At 48.2% G+C, this 20858-nt stretch overlaps 1 protein-coding gene across 2 annotated transcripts in view; it reads left to right on the forward strand.

The window, feature by feature from the left end:
- Positions 1 to 5904: 5904 nt before the first annotated feature.
- Positions 5905 to 20858, forward strand: part of SNX19 (sorting nexin 19) — a 45487-nt gene continuing 30533 nt past the window's right edge. The window contains exons 1-7 of one of the 2 annotated variants that reach the window (XM_060268619.2): positions 5905 to 8327; positions 9140 to 9278; positions 11524 to 11624; positions 12867 to 12986; positions 13192 to 13322; positions 16095 to 16191; positions 16968 to 17154. In XM_060268619.2, coding sequence (XP_060124602.1) covers positions 6675 to 8327; positions 9140 to 9278; positions 11524 to 11624; positions 12867 to 12986; positions 13192 to 13322; positions 16095 to 16191; positions 16968 to 17154 — 2428 coding nt within the window. In that variant the 5' untranslated portion in view covers positions 5905 to 6674. The remainder of the gene's footprint in view (positions 8328 to 9139; positions 9279 to 11523; positions 11625 to 12866; positions 12987 to 13191; positions 13323 to 16094; positions 16192 to 16967; positions 17155 to 20858) is intronic. The other variant, XM_088657538.1, reaches the window with a different exon arrangement.

Consider the following 20858-nt stretch of genomic DNA (forward strand, 5'->3'; position numbering starts at 1 on the left):
CTTATATGTTGGTTCTGGGTGGGAATCTGACCTTTGCTTCTGGAACCACATCAGCTTCCTCAATGCCAGGGACTGAACCTGCAACCTTCTGCATGCAAAGCCGATGCGTTCCCACCGAGCTGTGTCCCTTCCCCAAGAAAACGTACACTACCTTTTAACAGCAGAGATTCTTGTTCTTCTGTCCCCAGTCTAATAGTGCTGGGGTGAGTTTTCCTGATGTTCTTTTGGGACTGCCTGTCGGTGCGCTGCATACAGTGAGTTGGAAACCCTGAGACAGCTTTAATAGGTGCAAACCGTTAAAAAAAAAATCCCCTGGAAATCCCTTTCTTGCCCCTGAGTAACAAAAGTGCCCTCTTTAACTACATCCCCCTACCCCACCCCAATTCCAGCCTTCTTTCCTAAAACTCACAGGTAGTTTTCCAGCAAAAGGAAAGAGCTGTCCCCCCCAAAAAAAACCTTCCTCGCTAGGAATAGCCTCCCTTGGGAAGGATGAGGCTGGGGGATTTTCACACTTGATGTGCTCTGGCACTGACTTTCCAGGGAGTTTCCGCACAAGATTGTATAACACGTTCAGCTGAATTGCTGTTGCTAGCCCGCCCCGCCCCCCCGGCCACCCAAAAATAAAATAAAATAATCATCTTAACAAGTTCCTCGGAGAGGCAGTGGCGGTCTGTGCAACAGCTGGGAGCAGAAGTGATAAGTCTGGAAGTCCCCAGTCTTAAATCTCACCCCAGCTGCATCACTAAAGGGCCTTAAGGAAGTTTGCGGCAGGTGCAACTTATGATGCGCAGCCAAGCGAGATTCGCTCTTGCTGGACCTGAAACTGGCACAGAAGCCGACATTTGGGCAGGAAACTGTGTCCTCATGTCCCAAGGCACAATAAGTCAAAGGCTGTGGCTGCTCATGGGAGAAAGCGCTCTGTACATGCTCGAGGGTGCTTTTTAAATCCATGCTTCCTCATTTATAAGGGCTGAGCTCTGCAACTCAAAATGGGCTGGGACACGACCAGATAAGATGGTGGGAAGGCCTGGGTTTTCTAAGGGGTTAAAGGCAAGGGCTGTCCTCCGCTTTAGATCAGCGCTGCTGTGTTCAAGGACAAAGGGCAGTGAGACAGCCAAAGGACCAGCAAATCCAGCATTGGCCCAAGACACCAGGTGCTTGGAAGGGCCCCTCACTGCCCTGACCTGGCCATACCACCATTCACTGCCAGGCCTCCTTCCAGATCAAGCATCCCCAAATTGCAGCCCTCCAGATGTTTTGGCCTACAACTCCCATGATCCCTAGCTAACAGGACCAGTGGTCAGGGATGATGGGAATTGTAGCCCGAAAAATCTGGAGGGCCGAAGTTTGGGGATGCCTGCTCCAGGTGCTTTTCATGTCTGGCTCATTTAAGACTCCATAGAATTTTTATTCCCAATACTGATGATGGGACTCATTGATTGGAGAATACTTTTATTTTATTTTTAATTCTTTATTATTTGTAAAGGGAACCTTTGTATGAATTAATACCAAATGATCCCTCTGGAGCAGCGTTTCTCAACCGCTGTTCCGCGGCACACTAGTGTGCCGCGAGACGCTGGCAGGTGTGCCGCGACGTGCGGCGACGAGAAGGGCAATTTGCATTGTCACGTGCCTGGCGGCCGCCAATAACCAGCACTGACCCGCCAGAAAGCAATATTTCTCCTCCTCTTTCCCAAAGCTCAGTGCAAACAAGCCTGCCGGCCGCCAATACACAACACTAACCCGCTGGACGGCTTGTGAAGCCTTATTACAGGAGATTGCAACCAACACAGCAATTGGCAAGTGTTTCTTACAGTCATAATTATAGTCAATACAGTATAGGGCGGCACAGAGTTAATTTTTTTAACTTTTTTAATGGTGGTGTGACTCGTGATTTTTTTCATGGAACAAGTGTGCCGTGGCCCAAAAAAGGTTGAGAAACACTGCTCTGGAGCTGTGCTGTATCTTTGTACTTTTGTCCTTCCAGACTGTTACGCTTTTTTACATTTTTTATTAGTTGTTTCCCTTCTTTTGTTACGTTTGCACTTTACTGCTGTTGTTAGCAAATCAATAAAATACTTCCAGGCTGTGATGCTGGATGGTTTAATTTTTTAATTCTTTGTTTTTGTTATGTTTGTATGTTTTGTTCCTTTGTTAACAAATCAGTAAAAGGTGGTGTTTTTTATTGTAATGATCTCTGTGTTTTAATAAACCCCACCCACCCACTCCCATTGCTTTAATTCCATTAATGATTTTTTTAAAGATTACACACACACACACACACACCTCAATGTTTTTAGCAGTTTCTATCTTATCTGTGAGCCGCATTGAGCCTGTCAGGGGAAAAAGTGTTATATATGCATGGGTGAGGCCAGGATTTATTGGGGTGTGTGTGTGTGTGTGTGTGTGTGTGCAGCCAAGTTATCTGCAACACAATTGGTCAGTTAGTTAAGTATTTTTATTTATTTACTTGATGGGGGGGGAAGCACCTACCTACACTCATATCCCAGCTGGGATAGCTCACTCTGTAGAACATGAGATTCTTAATCTCAGGGTCGTGGGTTAGAGTCCCACCTTGGGTGAAAGATTCCTGCACTGCAGGGGGTGAATTAATGACCCTCTACAATTCCAGAGGTTTAGTCATGCTGGCCACATGACCCGGAAAGTTCCCTTGGCCTGAAAAGCAAGATGAGTGCCGCAACCTCATAGTTGCCTTTGACTGGACTTAACTATCCAGGGGTCCTTTACCTTTTACCTTACCTTACAAGCCAAGCTTCTTTGCCTCTTCCCAGCATAGCTGCCAAGTTTTCCCTTTTCTCGCGAGGTAGCCTATTCAGCATAAGGGAATTTCCCTTTAAAAAAGGGAGAACTTGGCAGCTATGCTTCCCAGCCCCCATCTAAGAGGACTCACATAGCTGTCAAGTTCTCCCTTTTTGTAAGGGAAATTCCCTTATGCTGAATAGGCTTCCTCTTGACAAAAGGGAAAACTTGACAGCTATGAAGAGGAGGCTGACCTGGTCTTTTGCTCTTTTTTACACTCATATTTACATGCACCTCCAGATAAGGCAGGGGGGGAAACCTGCCCCCTTTCGCCTAAGTTAGCTGGCTCCACTTAGTAGAATCATAGAATCCTAGAGTTGGAAGAGACCACAAGGGCCATCCAGTCCAACCCCCTGCCAAGCAGGAAACACCGTCAAAGCATTCCTGACAGATGGCTGTCAAGCCTCCGCTTAAAGACCTCCAAAGAAGGAGACTCCACCACACTCCTCGGTGCTTTCTGGGGCAATCAGTCACCTGCACTTTTTAGTCATGCAAAGTGATGCTTAACACACCTCTGGCTGGAGACACTAACTTAACAAGGAGATGAGTCTGACTACTTTTGCAGGCTCTTTCTCGACAGAATCTCATCTTTCCGATATGAAATAAAATGTATATTATTGTTATGTACTGAGCGGAATCCTAGAACAATAGGATTCAGAATCAGCGGGAGCTACCCAATCCAACTCCAGGTGGAAGTGAATCCGCAACCTGATTGGCCTGCTGGAGCAGCCAATCAGGCGGCTGGCAGAAGTGAATCTGCTACCTGATTGGCCTGTAGGAGCAGCCAATCAGGCTGCAGGCAGAAGTCAATCCACAATATAATTGGCCCACAGGTGTAGCCCTGAAGTAGCCAATCACGCAAGGCCCATTGTGTAAATAATGTATATAAGCAGATGGTTTTGGGAAAAGAGCCATTCGTCTTCTCTTCTTCTCCTTGATGAATATGAGCTGAATAAAGAGCATGAAATTCACTCTCGACTCCGAGTATATTTCACTGGCGACGAAGGTGGGATCCTGCTGAGCTGACCGCCACCACGCACTGCACCGCAGCACCGCCACCTGCTGCACCGCTGCATTGCACCGTGCATCCAGGCTTCAGCTCCAGGACCCAAGGAACCCAGAATGGCAACCGACAGCAGCTTCTTGCCATTCAAACCAGCATCAGGAGACTGGGAAGGGTACGCCGCCCGTTTCAACTTCCTCCTGCAAGCGAAAGAAGTCACCAACGATGCCATGAAGAGGGCGACATTCTTCAGCGTCTGTGGAGAGGAGACGTTTGAAATCGCCCGGGCTCTCCTTGCACCTAGAGATGTCGCTACCGTCTCTTACAAAACAATAATGGAACGGCTGAAGGAGCACTTCTCACCACAGCCCTCGGTGGTAGCTTGCCGAAATGCCTTCTACGCAAAGCGGCAAGCCCCGGGGGAAACCATAACTGGGTTTGTGACCTCCCTCCGCCAAGCCGCCCGGTTATGCAACTTCTCAGAGTTGGAGAACATGCTTCGTGACCGCCTCGTCGGTGGCCTGAGGGACGAGATGTTGCAACGACGCCTCTACGCCAAAAAAGACCTCACGTTCCAGATTGCTCTGGAGGAAGCCCTGGCAACCGAAGCCGCCGAGAGGTCAACGCAAGAGGCACGACCGGCCCCGCCATCCCAACCGAGGGTCTACCACGAAGACCTCACCGACGAATCCGAATCTGACAGGGAGGAAGTACACCGAGTACAGCGGCGCACTCAAGCAGCACACACACCACAGCAGCCTCGACGAGAAGGAGGGAACTGTGCAAGCTGCGGGGAGAACCACGAGAGGAGGACCTGTCGTTTCCGCAACGCAGAGTGCAGGCAGTGCAGAAAATTGGGACACATCGCCCGGGTGTGTCGGGCTCGACTCACCCGTCGACAAGCATCAGATGACCGACCCAGGAGCCCCAGGTCACACGGCACCATGCACCAAGGCAACTCGACGGAGATCACGGACTACCAGGTATTCCAGTTGCCCCATCCCAGCACAGAGAAAATTTATATAGAGGTACAGATAGAGGGAGCCCCATGCCGCATGGAGCTGGACACGGGTTCAACTCTATCCATAATCTCGGCCCGAACATTAAGGGAACTGTGCCCTAATGGGGGTCCCAAACTAAGGCCGGCCCCATTCACCCTCCGGGACTTCCAGAAACGTAAGGTCCCTACAATGGGGGTGGGGACCTTCAGGGTGCAATATCGAGGGCGAAAGCAACAATTGGACTTGCTGGTAGTTAAGGGCCCCTATGTTAGCTTACTGGGACTGGCATGGTTTGGACCTCTGGGGCTAGCCGTTACCGGGGTGAACCGCACTAGCTTACAAGTGGACGTGGACGCCATATGCAAAGAGTTTCCAGGGGTTTTCGATGGGGCATTGGGACGATATACAGGACCCCCCATTGCCCTACAGCTAGACCCCGCTGTACGACCCATCAGGCACAAGGCCCGCCGGGTCCCGTTCGCCCTGAAACCCCGCATAGACGAGGAATTGGACCGGCTCGTGGAGCAAGGAGTGCTGGAGCCGGTGCCCAACGCCCCCTGGGAAACTCCAATTGTCACACCCGTCAAGCCTAACGGTTCGGTCCGCATCTGTGCAGACTACAAATGCACCATAAACAAGGCTCTCACGGCTCATGCATACCCAGTGCCAGTGGTCAGCCATGTCCTCGCCACCCTGGCTGGGTCAAAAATCTTTGGCAAACTGGACTTGGCCCAAGCGTATCAACAGTTTTCTCTCTCTCTCTCTCTCTCTCTCTCTCACACACACACACACACACACACACAAATTATTCTATTCTATTCTATTCTATTCTATTCTATTCTATTCTATTCTATTCTATTCTATTCTATTCAACCGAAGGACGGCTTCCCTCCAAACCATCCATATATATATGGACACACACACACACGTGTATTTGAATGAAATAATGTGGATGGTTTGGAAAGCACCTTTCCAGCGTCGGGCGTCGGTCGCCAGATGGCACTGCTGCCGCCTCCGCCGTGGCTCTGCCGCTCCGCCTCGCCGCCCGGACGCCTCTTTAGCAGCGAGACCCAGGAAGCTCCCGGAAGCCCGGCCGGGACTCGGAGCCTTCCTGCGCCGCCTTGATCCGGGCAGACCGGCGCGGCGAAAAACTGGGAGCGCGCTTTGGGAAGCCCCCGGGACTGACCTTCCGCGCGCTGCAAAGCGAAGCGGGGAGGGAGAGGCGGCGTTGAACGTCTAGCTGCGCAGAAAAGCAAGCCTCGTCGGTCTTCGCGAAAACCAGCAGCGCTGCCATCGCCACATTCCCCGGGATTGTTTCAAGGGGGGAAGAAGTTCGGGGAGTTCTTTCTACGACGAGAGCCGTTTGCTACCTCGCAAATACCGAGCGCGGGAGAGGGCGCTTTCCCTTTGCAGCTTGCGTGCTTCTTCTTGTTGTCCTTTATCTTTGCCTTGCAACTTTCCCCGGTGCTCAGCTTGGCTTGTCAGCCTTTCCAGGCAGCTTAAATAAGGCTTTGCCCTGAAGCCAGATGGTACTTGCAGGCTCCCTGTTGCTTTAAATCTATTAGCGAACATCATCATCATCATCATAATCGAAAGAAATGCTTCTTTAAATCCAACTTGGGTGAGCTTTCTTGGATAGCAATGAGATTGAATGCTGCTTTATTAACTGGAAAAAAGTGGCTGAACTAATAAGCCTTTGCTCTGGCAATCGCAGCATCCATGCTGCTGTAAATATGTGAGCACTAATATTAAAAATAATAAACATGCCTATTTAAATCCAAGCCTTCGCTAGCCAAGAGAGAGCCATGCTACTTTATTAACTAGGAAGAAGTTGGGGGGCGAGACAGAAAATGCTAAGGATCCGGGATCCGGGTGCTGGCTTGGGCGACGTGACAGGCAGCCGGAAGCTGCTAGCCGTGGGGGCCGTGCTGGGATGGCTGCTGGTCGTCCACTTGCTGGTCAATGTCTGGTTGCTTTGCATCCTCTCGGGGCTGCTGGCGGTGCTGGGTGGCTGGCTGGGTTCCCAGGCAGTGATTGGGACCAGCAGCAGAGTCCACCTGGAGAGGTTCCTCCTCCTCGAGAGCAGCCCTCCGAACCCCGACGCGGAGCAGCAGCTGGACAAGGAGATCGAGGGCATGATCGGGAAGATCGTTCGGGATTTTGTGTCCTCCTGGTATCGGTCGGTGAGCAACGAGCGGGGCTTCGAGGACGAGGTGAAAAAGGCCATGATGGGCCTGGCTGTGGAGCTCAAGAGGCGGATGGCCTTGGTAGACAAACAGGCTCTGACCCAGAAGGTGCTCCTGCTGGGAGGTTGCCACCTTCAGACTTACAAGAAAGCCCGGGAGAAAGCAGAGATGGGGCAGAGCTCTGGAGACCCTGCCCAGAGGGCCGATCACCTATGGCGAGCGTACTCAGAACTGTCAGAGCCCCACGTGGCTGTCCAGAGCCCTGCCAGCGAGGTGGATTATGCTCGGCGCATCGTGGACTTGCTTCTGCGCGTTCTGGTGCCTGAACCGCACCTGGAGACCAGGACTGGGCGCTTTGTGGTGGTGGAGCTGGTGACCTGCAACGTTCTGCTGCCCATGATCAACAAGATGGCGGACCCCGACTGGCTCAACCTGCTGCTGATTGGGATTTTCTCTAAGATCAAAGCAGCTGGAGGGAATGAGAAGCCGGAGACGGCGCCAGCTCTTTCTCCATGCCAGCCTGCGGTACCCAGTTCATTGCCGCTGGCGTTTCTGTCGGAAGCTGCCCTGGAGAACAGGGCAGTTTCCCCAAGGAATTCCGAGCCATCGATCGGAGATGCACTTGACGGCTTGGAGTGCCATTTGTCGGAGGGGAGGGAGCCTTTCAGCAGAGAGCTGAGTGCTGACGTGGATAGTAGGAGAGTTAGCACCTCATCCGTGCCCTGCCTCCAGCCTGATACCCTGGAGTCCTTCTTCCCCGGTGAAGACCTGGAAGTTGAATCTCCCGTGTCCGAAGTAGGAAAGGACTCTGCAGGGCTCATGCCCCGGGAGGAATTCCTTGTAGAGTCCCTCGCCGCCCTGGAGGGACCTGACAGCTTGTTTCAAGAGGATGGCCTGGGTGTCAAGGGCAGGTACTCAGAGTACGCTGCCGGGTCCAGCTCCGAAATGAGGCCCCGAATCCCCTCCTTGAGCCCCTGCCCCGACATCCAGATCGAGGCTGCCGAGGAGAAGGAGGAGAGCTTGGCTTCACTGACGGCTCTATTGGAAGACCCGGAGAAGACATTCCTCAGGCGGCCGTCCTACCTGGACAAGGAGCTGGCGGCTACCGAAAGCCTGGCCCACAGCCCTCAAGACCTTGCCCAGCTGCCAGGGTTGCTGTCTTCGTCCCCCACCGCCCCCTTGGGCACCTTCAGCTTTGAGCCGCTCAGCAGCCCCGATGGGCCTGTCGTCATCCAAAACCTGCGCATAACTGGCACCATCACCACCCGAGAGCACAGCGGGACAGGATTCCACCCCTACACCTTGTATACTGTGAAGGTAACCCAGTCGCTCCTCTTTTCGTGGTATCATAAAATCCTAGGAGTTGGAAGGGAACCACGAGGGTCCTCTAGTCCAACCCCCTGCAATGCAGGGATATTTGGCCCAACATGGGGCTCAGAAACCACGACCTTGAGATTAAGAGTCTCATGCTCTACCGATTGAGTAGTGCAGTCAGTGGGAGTCAGAAAAGCAGAATCTGCTGCGCCTACATGTCAGTCACAAGCAGGGTGGTGCTTGCTCACTTTTCTAATGTTTTTGTAAGACTTGAAAGGTCCGTTCTCTAGAGCAGGCCTTGGGTTCCCTGATGTTGTTGGGTTCATAGCTCCCCTTGTCCATGCTGCCTGGGAACGATGGAGGCCGTAGTCCACTAACATATGGGGGACCAAGATTGGAGAGAGCTGAAAGAGGAAAAGTTGCTTTATTCGGGGACATTGGTAGGCCTATTCCTACCTCTTTTTCTCAACGGTGACATGGACCATTCATGTAAGAATATTCTTCACACCTCTGAGCAGCGCAGTGGGGTGAGGTAAGTGAAGACAAGCTGCAACAATAAATTATAGCGTTCTTTGCTGCTCCTCTAAGGAGCCATTTGGGGTCTAGATTACATATCTGAGTTTCAAACACTGATGGGGGGGGGCGGAGAATACAGATCCGGTTGTCTGGATCCAGCTTGCCACCCATGTTTTCCTTCTGGACCCTCATGTCTGCTGTGTTTTCATGTAGAAAGTATCCAGTGGCATGAAAATTCTTTTCGTCTAGTCTCCCTGTGGTTTCCTTGAATGACGTGTGATCTTCTCTTTCCCCCACAGTATGAGACGACTTTGGACAGTGAAAATACCAGCGGCCTGCAGCAGGTGGCTTATCACACTGTGAATCGGAGATATCGAGAGTTCTTGAACCTGCAAACGAGGCTGGAGGAGAAGCCAGACCTGCGGAAGTTCATTAAAAGTTAGTGCTGAGTCTTGCTTTCTGCAGGAGCTCTTTCCTAGGGTGGCCCTAGGAAAGTCTCCTGTTTAATTTCAGTTAAGTGCATATGGCATTGGGGCCTTAGGTCCCATCTGCACTGCACATTTAAAACGGCATAAATACCACTTGAAGCAGCCACGGAGTCTTCCAAAGTATCCTGGGAACTGTAGTTTGTTAAGGGTGCTGAAAGTTGTTAGGAGATCCCATATCCCCCTTACAGACCTACTGTTCCCAGAATTCCCTGGGAAGAGGGATTGATTGTTAAACCACCCTGGGAATTGTAGATCTCTCACCCAGTGAGCAAATTTTAGGGGACCCATAGTTCTCTCCTCATCTCATTTTGTAACATACTCATTTTTGCTGTCTTTAGAAGATTATAGGAGCCATGGTTTGGCTAAAATCAGGAGTTGGGTGAAAATAGTGAAATCAATAATAATAATAATAATAATAATAATAATAATAATAATAATAATAATTTATTATTTATACCCTGCCCATCTGGCTGGGTTTCCTCAGCCACTCTGGGCAGCTCCAAACATAAAAATAATAAACTAACTAAATAAATAAATACATCAACCAGATGTCTTCTAAAGGTCAGATTGTTGTTTATTTCTTTGACATTTGATTGGGGGGGGGGGCGTGTTCCACAAGGCAGGTACTACCGAGAAGGCCCCCTGCCTGGTTCCCTGTAGCTTCACTTCTTGCAGTGAGGGAACCGCCAGAAGGCCCTCGGAGCAGGACCTCAGTGTCCAGGCTGAATGATGGAGTGGAGACACTCCTTCGAGTATACTGGGCCGAAGCTGTTTAGGGCTTTAAAGGTCAGCACCAACACTTTGAATTGTGCTTGGAAACTTACTGGGAGCCAATGTAGGTCTTTCACAACTGGTGTTATATGGTCTCTGGATTAGTTGTAGTTTCCGGGTCACCTTCAAAGGTAGCCCCACGTAGAGCGCATTGCAGCAGTCCAAGCGGGAGATAACCAGAGCATGCACCACTCTGGCAAGACAGTCTGCGGGCAGGTAGGGTCTCAGCCTGCGTACCAGATGGAGCTGGTAGACAGTTAAAGAAGAAGAGTTTGGATTTGATATCCCACTTTCTCACTACCCGAAGGAGTCTCAAAGCGGCTAACATTCTCCTTTCCCTTCCTCCCCCACAACAAACACTCTGTGAGGTGAGTGGGGCTGAGAGATTTCAAAGAAGTGTGACTAGCCCAAGGTCACCCAGCAGCTGCATGTGGAGGAGCGGAGACGTGAACCCGGTTCCCCAGATTACGAGTCTACCGCTCTTAACAACTACACCACACTGGCTGCCCTGGACACAGAATTAACATGCGCTCCATGGATAGCTGTGAGTCCAAAATGACCCCCAAGTTCCCAATATAGACCCATCAACCTTTTCTTCTGGTAACTGAAACATTCTTATTTCTCCTTTGTGCTTTAGGACCAGCAGAGATTGGTACACCATTCCTGTACCAATCCGGTACTCAAAGGCAAATGGTCCTATGCTGAGTCCATCTAGCTCAATAATCTTTTGCAATTCTCTTCTCCTGGAGACTCTCCAGAGCCTGATTCTGTGTATCTTTCAGAAAAATAAAAATAATAATCAAGCTGTCTTGTGGTAGCAAGGGATAAAGTAGAGCAATTAGCATCATGTTATCCACCCAAGGGGTTGAAATGTGGCAGGACGTAAGTTCAAATGGAGAAAATAAATTCTGCACTTCTGCAAAATCTCATGTCATGGACTGAGAGTGATAGATAATGTTAAGGATGGAATTTGAACTCTTGCTCACAAAACACACATACCAGTGGCCTGCCACACCTCTGTTCCTCTCCTCACTTGTCTTCCCCCCAAAGAAAATAACAAGCTTTTTGATTTATCTTTAGTATTATTAATCAGAGCCATAAGGCCTTTGCTTGATAAAACTGTTTTTGGTATCAGTTTTTGTGTGTGTGTGTGTGTGTGTGTGTGGCTGTTCCTCTGTTGTGTTTGAGTTACGTTCTTTAAAATCTTCAGTTGTATTTTTGTTGTTGTAAATGGCTTTTCCTTGGAAAAATGGCACATCGGTATTTAAATAAATAAATGCAACAAGTAAGCTAATAGGATTAATGAAGCATTGCAATAAAGTGTCTTCTTCTTCTTCTTCTTCTTCTTCTTCTTCTTCTTCTTCTTCTTCTTCTTCTTCTTCTTCTTCTTCTTCTTCTTCTTCTTCATTTTTTCTAACTTCCAGATATTAAAGGTCCAAAGAAGATCTTTCCCGACCTTCCTTTTGGGAACATGGACACAGATAAAGTAGAAGCCAGGAAAAGCCTCTTGGAGTCATTCTTGAAGGTGAAGGATCTTCTCTCCTCTCTTGCCATGTAATATCTCTTAGCAGGTTTATTTTAGTTTTTTTAAAAAAATCATGCTGAGGGGACTCGGTAGGGTCACGGTTCAGTCATTTTAAAGAGTGGGGCTTCCAGACAGTTGCTTGGTTCCCAGAACATGGTAAGGCAAACCATGGTTTACTGGGGGCCATGCAGAGGGGAACCAAGGTTTGCTCTTTCCCACAACTCATGGTTAGTGAGGAGAGTACTTAGCCACAGGCCTGTGTCTGCTCTAAACCTTGGCTTAGCTCAGGGTGGCACAGCAGCAAAACTACTAAGGAGGAGCAAAGTGGCCATTATCTCCCTGGGAGCTCGTTCTAAACTATGCTTTGGCTTACTGTGTTGTGCAAACCAGATCATTAAAGCAAGGGTGGAGTGAGCCTTGTCACTGTAGTAAGGCTAGGAGAGACCTTTCACACGGCAGCTTACTCAATTTGCCCAACATTTCCCAAACTTTCCGCATTATATTATAGCCACATGGTGTAAAGCCCACTTACAAAAACCTAGTGGAACATAGCGAATGTTAATGGCTCATTTCCATGTTGTCGGATTCCAGGAAAAATCTGTTTGCGGCCCCCTTAGCCTGGAAAATCACGGCAACGTTTCAGAGTTTGGGGTGGTATACCAGCATGCAGTTATTTCCTGTTGTTTTCACGGGGTCATCATGGTGGAAAAACAAGCAGGCATTTGTGGAAAGGGGGGGGGGACAGTGACATGGTCCAATGGCGTCCGTTGTCGTGTTGCACCACACTCACTGGAATTTAGCACAGTATGCCAGTATATCGGCGAAAAAGCCACAATTCCAAGATGCAACAGGTACCACAGTGGCATGTTTTCAAACAGAGGTTGGATGGCCATCGGCCAGGGATTCTTCAGCCGTGATTTCTGCATTTGCGGGGGGTTGGACTAGATGGCCCTTGGGGGTCCCTTCCATCTCTACAATTCTATGGAAAGAGCATTAGGAAATGGGACAGAAGCCACTAGCATTACAGTCAGGAAAGCTAGTGCAATATTCCCACATGTAAACCAGGTCGTGCAGGGGTAAGGCACCACTGGCTGTTTTACATTGTTATATAAAACAATAGACCAGTGTTTAGGGGCCTTCTACTTGTTTCCACTGCTGGTTGTGGCTGTGGCTAACCCTGGTTAAAGTCTGCCCAAGCGTGCTCCTAAACTGACCGAGAGAGCATTCTTCTTCTTCTTCCAGCAACTCTGTGCTATTCCTGAGATTGCCAATAGCGAGGAAATGCAAGAATTCCTGGCCCTGAACACAGACGCCAGGATCGCCTTCGTCAAGAAGCCCTTTGTGGTCTCCAGGATTGACAAGGTAAGTGTGCTCAGAGCACCAATGCAAAACTTTAAAAAGAGCAATAAATCCCGTTCAAATAACCCAAGATCGGTTCCATACATTTTAAACCATTCAGTGTGAAAATGGGGAGGGCAGAACTTTGGCCCTGGCAATGTGAAAAGGTCTCCTGCAATCCCTTTTTCAGCTGAACGCCCCTCTCCTCTTTTCCCCGTCCTTTTTGCAGATTGTGATGAACGCCATTGTGGACACTTTGAAAACGGCCTTCCCCCGGTCTGAGCCGCAGAGCCCGACGGAAGAGCTCAGTGAAGCCGAGGTGGATGGGAAGCCCCAGAACGAAGGGAAGAAGGCTAGCAAGTAAGGGTGCCAGTGGGGGACAATCCTCCCATTAGCGTTGAACATTTACCTTCTTTCTGAGTGGATACTTGGCTGTATGAAGTAATGTCGGGTGAGAAAACTGCTAAGCATTTCAAGTTCAGCACTAGTTTTAACACTTCGGACTGCAGAGGTATGGGGTGGAATTGCCTGCAGGGGAACTCAGGGAGAAAGCAGGCCCCAGAGATGAGATGATGCACCCAGAATTTCTGGCCTGGTTCACACATCATACTGAGCCAAACCATGGTTTCGGGTGGGCTCCCTTGGGAGCGGATTGCAGCCAGTTTGCCCCTCTGCGGCCGTTGTGCTGCTTTGCCACCCCGAGGGAAACCGTAGCTTGGCTTAGCATGCCGCCTGAACCTGGTCTTGCGGCTTAGTTGCACAAGGTGCCGAAAAAAGTACGCCCGCCCCCACAGCCCTCCCACCCTCCCTCCCAAAGCTGGGAAAGTGCTCCCTAGGCTTTGGGAAGAAGGCTGAAGGACTCTGGGACCTTGTTAGAGGCCTCATGCTTCCTTCCCAAGGCCAAGCACCTCCTTACCCAGCTTTAGGAAGACAGTGGGAGGGCGGGGGGGGGGCATCAAATGTCGCCCAAGGCCACCAGAAAGACACCGAGGGTCGCATATAGCCCTTGGGCCACGCATTGGACCACGTTGCATCCAGGAATGTCTTTAGCACTTGACTTGGCAGGATGATTATTAGACTGGCACTCGTTGAGTGCCGAAACCAAGCCATGCAAGGTTCTATTTTTGGCCACACAAAAGGATCCTATCCCGAGTTTTCCACCGAGCGCCACATGTTGTTCGGAGGCAACCATTCGTGGAAGCCACGGACACTCGGCTCCTTTATCTGGAAGAGTAGCTGGCTAGTTGGCAGTCAGTGTTTGCCATTACTGAACACATGCAGGCCGATTGAGGCAATCACTGAGTCTTTGCTGGAATTAGGAGTGTTGTCATCCCTGTGCTGGTATCTGTAGCATTATTATTTTTTCTTCCTGGAAGGAGATTTCACTTCAGGAAAGCAATCCAACGGGGAGAATTGCATTCTTCCAAAACGAGAGAAATCTTGGCAGGAAAGGACATTCCTTAGCAATCAACAGACTTCTTGCTTTGTCTAGGAAGCCAGTAGACCCCTTCCAAATAAATAGAGTCTCCCCACAGCCGTAGATTTGACAGCGGATTTTGCAGTTATCCGATGTGTGTCTGGGTGTTTGGGAATCCTGCTTTTAAATTGCCCTTCCAAAAGCTGTGCGGTGTGTACAATTCAGTGTCCTTGGGGAGGAGCCCCCACCTGTATATCTGCTGCATTTTGAATCAAGCTCTGGATACCCCCATATCAGAAAGCATATTTCGCAGATGGGAACAGATGCAGAAAAGGCAAAATTAATAAATCAGGGGGCTGAAACTGCTTCCTTGCAGATTGTGGTGTTAGCTAGGCTGATTCTGGGTGCCCTCCTGTCCAGACAAAAATGTTTGAAGGCAGCACCTGTTACAAAATCTTTCCAGTTTAGTTTAAAGATAATCCTGGAAACAGGGAGTTTTCAAGAAGGCCTTGAACAGTTATGATTGTTTGCCGAGTTCTGTTTTCTATCTTTTATACTTTTGTAAGTCACCTTGGGGCTATTTTGGGGTCTGCTAAATTAAATCAATCATAGTTGGGAATTTGCTCATCAGGTGCTAGTACCTGAACATTAGATTGAGCATGCGGGTCATGCAAAACACTAGTTTGAAGAATGCTTTTAATAAGGTAGGGTGGGAGCACTGGGAATGAGCTTATGGAACCAAAAGGCCCCGGAAAAAAACACTGATTTAAATTATAGTAAAGATTTCAGCTATGTTTTCCTCTGTACATATCAATCAGTGTCCTATTGCTTGTTTGTTTTTGGCAATGCAAAAGCGACCACCCTACATGATGCCACAATTGGGAACAGACTCTATTTTTCTGGCCTTTGGTCGCTCCCCCTGGCTTGTTCCTATTGCTGCCTTTTCCAAATGCCTCGTTAACATTTTGTTAGCAGGAATTTTCTACGATTCTTGGAGGTTCAACTCAATAGTAATGAGTACCTTTTCTCTAAAGCACATCAATGTAAGTGCACACATATGAATGCTAAATTTGCTTATCTTGTGGTTGTGTCCTTATAAAAGGCACTGTACACAGATTTTAATTTTTTAAACCAAATCAGCCTTTGTTTTGGACCTACAATCTAGGAGACATAATAAAATCACAGAATTGTGGAGTTTGAAGGGACACTGAGGATCATCTAGTCCAACCCCCCGCATTGCAGGAATACGCAGCTGTCCCATAGGGGTATTGAACCCACAACCTTGGTATTATCAGCACCACACTCTAACCAACTAAACTATCCAGGCCATGCTAGAACTTGGGATTGCCCAGTGAAAGTAATTGCTAGGAGATTAGGGACAGGTAAAGCATTCCTTCACTCAGGGCATGTGGAAATATTTGTGTGAGAGTAAATGTTGGTCACTGGGTTAAATGACTTGAAAAGGGGACTAGGTGCATTGGAATATATTTTATGCTAGTCATTCTTTTTTTAAGCTTTATTATTATTATCTTGTATTTTTACTCCTCTTGCCTTTATGACGTTATGTAAAATAACTTTGGGTACAGCAGAGTTCACACATTCAGCTACCAATAGCTAAGTCAAGGAACCTGCCTGTGTGAGCCAGCCTTGAGCTCTTTGGAGGAAAGACTGGTTATAACAGTTAAATAACAATTCTGGGGTTTTCCCTTTCGCAGGCCTAGGCTGAGATTTGCATCCAGCAAAATTGCTCCTGTCCTGAATGTGCCTGGAGCGCAGGAGAAGATTGCATATTCTTTCAAGGAAGGCACCGCTGTAAGTGTGCACACATGCCTGAGAAAATCTGAATCATAGAAGTGTAGAGTTTAGAAGGGACCCTGGGGATCATCCAGTCCAACCCCTTGCAATGCAGGAATACACAGTTGTCCCTTACGGAGATCGAACCTGCGACCTTGGCGTTATCAGCACCATGCTGTAACCAACTGAGCTATCCATGAATCCTTGCTCCCCGCAGGAGCCAGCCCACTGAGTCGCTTCAGCAAGCAGTCCAGGACTGAGTTGTTTCCATTGTTCTTCATTTAGTTTATTTTTATTTATTCAATTTCAATTTTGGGTAATAATATTTATTGAGTTTTCCATTTTAGTAATCCAATAAGAACCACATTGAAACATTCCAAATTACAATAAAAAAGCCAAATTATATATCTTTGGGTGACTTCCCATGATCTGAATTTTGTGGAGTGCTAATCCTCTAACATCACATTGCATTTCTTAATTAGTCAATAAACCATTCCGATGTTAATCCTTCACTTAATTTTCATTTATGTTTACAACCACTGGTCTGTTCAAACTTTCGTCTTCATAGTTCTGTGTGAAATATTTTCCCCTGTTATCCACATTCCAGAAATTTCATGTTTGATTTCTATCTTGCCCTGTTGTTATGATTTACTACATTTCTATCCTGCCTTCCCACTGAGGCGCTCCAAGTGGGCCATGTGGTTCACTCCTTCCTGTGTTTATCCTCACCACAACCCTGAGAGGTAGGCTGAGAGGCAGCGACTGTGGCAGTGACCGGCTCCTTCTTCTCTCAGGTCTCAGAGTTCCTGTCTCTAGCAAGGATGGAGTCCTTCATCCAGAAGCAGGAGAAGCTGATGGAGGCCATGTTTGACGAGAGCCCAGAGGGCGAGGGAGACAGAGAGGCTAATGCCTTTAGACGTCCATCCAGTTTGGACATCGTGAAGGTGCCACAGCAGCCAGCAGAGGGCAGCAGCAATCCAGGTAAGAATTCTAACCTGTGGTCTGTTCCTGTTTCGCCTCTTACTCTTGTTACCGGCCACCCCAATCCCCGCCAAGCCATGCATGGGATTCCAGGGGTCTGGACCCTCAGCCAAGGTCTGTGCTCCTTTGCAGAACTGAAGACGCGGTGAAGACTGGTGTAGCTTTAAGAAATATGATTTACTCACCTATTTACACCTTCAGTCTGCAGGGAGGGTGTTCAAATCTTGCAGCATGGTCGTCTCAAGCAGGGCTTGTTCCCCACGGCAGTGCGGCTGGACTGGAGTCCAAGGCATCTCAGCCAGGCTCCCTCCAGCCAGCCCGCCCAAGATGGATCTCAGTCTTTTTTCCTCTCCCCTCTTCTTCCCGGCACAACTTGCTAAAGAATCTCTTTTCCTGTCACTTTACATCCAGTTACCCTGGTAGCCTCTCTCTGCCCAGGCCCAAGAATTCCTCTCAGGTGGGTCATCAACACCTTTTGTCATTTTAACACCTCTACCCCAGGTGAGGCCCTGGCTTGGATAGGGAACTTAGCCTGTATTTTTCCACTGGCCTGTAATCTTCCCTTCAATTAATCAATTACAAAAATTACAAAAAAAAACCCAGCAACAACACAGAAAATGACAACAGATACATTTAAAAACCATGCGAAGCAGACACTCATGGCAGAGACCCATTCATCTGGCTGGGAAAGCCTGTTGGAGCAAAAATGTCCTCAGTTGTTCGCAGAAGCAACAGAGAGCAGGCACCTGTTGTATATCTCAACAGGGATGCTGTTCCGCAGAACAGGGGCAGCCACATTAAAGGCCCTGCTCTCCTGAACAGGGGCAGCCACATTAAAGGCCCTGCTCTCCTGAGCTAACTGTGGAGCATGTAAGAATCATAAAATTGTAGAGTTGGAAGGGACGCGGAGAGTCATTGTCCAGCCGCCTACAATTCAAGTATCTCAACTGAAGCACCTGTGACAGATGGTCATCCAAGCTCTGCTTAAAATCAGGGTTAGAATATTCTGGAGAGGAAGACTCTTCTGGAGAAATGCCTGGGTTTTCCAGAGATGTCCGGAACGTGAATCTCTTCTCTTCCGCTGACCTAGCGGGCGGGGAAGAGGAGAGTCAAAGCGGGGTAATTGAAGCCAAAACGTAGAGATGGATCCCAGTTGGACGCTCCTTCTCGGGAGGCCTCTCCTTCTGTTCCTCAAACATTCAACCCTTTCCCCGAATCCCTTCCCATTCTGAAATTGACTTATGCTGTGATGAGCAACAGAGTCATTGAAACAGGGCTGTTTGCTCTGTGCATGATGGTCTCCGCTGCTGACTCAGGATGCTACCACAAGGTGGCAGCGGACCACCATGAATTAAAGGAACGGAGGAAATGGGGAATAGGCAGCCATAGCAAATTAATGGCATAGCTGGAACGCTGACTTAAGGCTGCTCAATAGCCGGTCCCTCTGTCCCTCCAAGAAATGCAGTAGTCATGCCCCTCATTGGCCCTGCTCCATATCCTCCTCCTGACTGGCTGGAATGTGCCCTTGAGCTGTGACGGGGCTGCTTGCTGGAGTGGATGGATGGCCAGGCGAAATTTCTTTCATTTGCCTGGTTGCAATGGATAGATAAACGTTGGATCTGTTGCTCTGCTCATGTTTGCTTCTGGGACCACCCAATGCTGACAGGTGACTCAATAGCCTGAGAGCTGGTACAGAGCTGTCCTGATGGTGGCTTACTTGGAGTCAGATCATTGGTCCATCTAGCTCAATATTGTCTACACTGGCTGGCAGCCCCCAGAAGGATGCCCCCAAGAGGTGTACACACACACACACACACACCCCTTGCCTGTGAGAAGGCAAACACAAAGATGCATATCCTTGGTTGGGCTCAATAAAAAAATGCTTCTCCACTCCTGCACTGAAGCATAATTTAGCTTTATGAGAGCAACTTGGTGTGAACTGCATTCTCCTCGTGGCCATAGCTGCAAGAGGTTCAGAAGATTTTGCTTGCAGTTTGAGCTAGTCATGGTTTATTGCATTGTCCGAATCCTGAAAGGTACTGAACATTAACTATGGTTTGTTGAAACAAGCTAGGTTCATATCAACTAGGTCAACTTGTTTCGGGTATATATATATATATTTTTAAACATACTTTTTATTAATTTTACAAAATACAAAAAAAAGAAAAAAAACGGTACATACATAAACACCTTTTCCACCTCCTTCCTCCCCACCCACATGGGTCCTCCCCTGCCACAGAAGTATCCCATGTATGTGAACAGTCAGAGATGGTCCATTTTATGCTTGGATTTCTGTCCTCCTCCCCCTCCCCTGACCCCAAAGCCCCCCCCTGCCACCAGGGAGCTCCAGCAAACCAGGGCAGTACGCAGGAGGCCATCCATCCAACCATCTATTGTCATACCAAAAAAAGAGAAAAATAGAAATAGGAAAAAAGAGAAAAAAGAAAGGGCAAAAAAAGAGAAAAAAACAATACAAAACAGAAAAATTTTTCTTACATTCATAATTGTAAAACCATATTTTGTGGGCTTCCCCTCCCCCCCCTTCCCCGGTTTTCATCACTTTTTTATCATCTGCAACAGTTTCTTACTTTATAAAAATACACCTTTATAACTTATACAACTTATAAATCAATTGTTAACATTTTCATCTAATATTCAAATCACTGAAAAATCAAACTCCCATTTTATCTTCCCGTGCCTAATTTTTTCTCCCTCTATAAGCCTCCATATTTTCACATTTTCCAAAATCCATTCACTTTTAAAACTATAACTATTCTCAATTTAACCTTACATCCCCGATTACCGGCTCCACCCCCCCAATCCAGCAAATTCCATAATCAGCAGACCAGTTATAAACCTGTTGATCCATCCTTATAATCACAACATCACTTTCCCTTCACCCCCCCCCCCCCCTGTTTACAGTCTTTTGCCATCCAGGCCACCATACAGGACCCCTGAATTTCTTCTCTTCGCTGCATATTTTTTCCTTCTTCCCTGTGGGCGTTCTGGAGTTCCAATAATACCAATCGTGCCCCCCTCAAAGGCAGGGCACTCCATCCAACTTTTTGTAGAGTAAAGTCATCATTTTTTTCGTGGTGTGCTTCATTTTGTGTTGAATCATCACAGTCCTCATCTTCATCTTTTCCTTCCAAATCACAGTCACCATCATTGTCATTCTCACATTCATCTTTTTCAGTGTCAAAAGCTTCATCTTCTAAAAAATCATATTCTGCCATCACCATCTGAAATTTTTGCTGTAACTCTTGCCGTCGTGTCTCCTCTTGACATAGCTCTATTCTTGTTTCCCACATTAAGGTCAAAACAGACCGCTGGAACTCAGAGGAACACTTTTTTGTTGACATAATTCAATCCTGCCAAGGTCAAAACTTGTCACGTGGGGTGGAATATGATCACAGTTTATTTTCTCGACTCCATTTTAACAAGCTGGCTGCATTCTTCAAGTCTTATTAACAATAAAGTTCGAACTCACATTTCACAGACATTTAAACCAAAAAAGAAATTCCACAAAGTCCAGAAATACAAAGTGAAATAAAAATTGACTTATAAATCCTGATCAACTCACTGGGTTGTCTGGGCTGCCGGCTCCCGAGGAAAAGAAAGGTTTTTCTTAGCCTTTACCTCTTGCTGCAGGGCAGTCATAAACCACAGTCTCTCTCCCCTTTCACCCTGCATCAAAGGGGAGA

The sequence above is a fragment of the Zootoca vivipara genome, chromosome 14 (genome assembly GCF_965207765.1).
Source record: "Zootoca vivipara chromosome 14, rZooViv2.hap1.1, whole genome shotgun sequence".
Classification (NCBI taxonomy): Eukaryota; Metazoa; Chordata; class Lepidosauria; order Squamata; family Lacertidae; genus Zootoca; species Zootoca vivipara.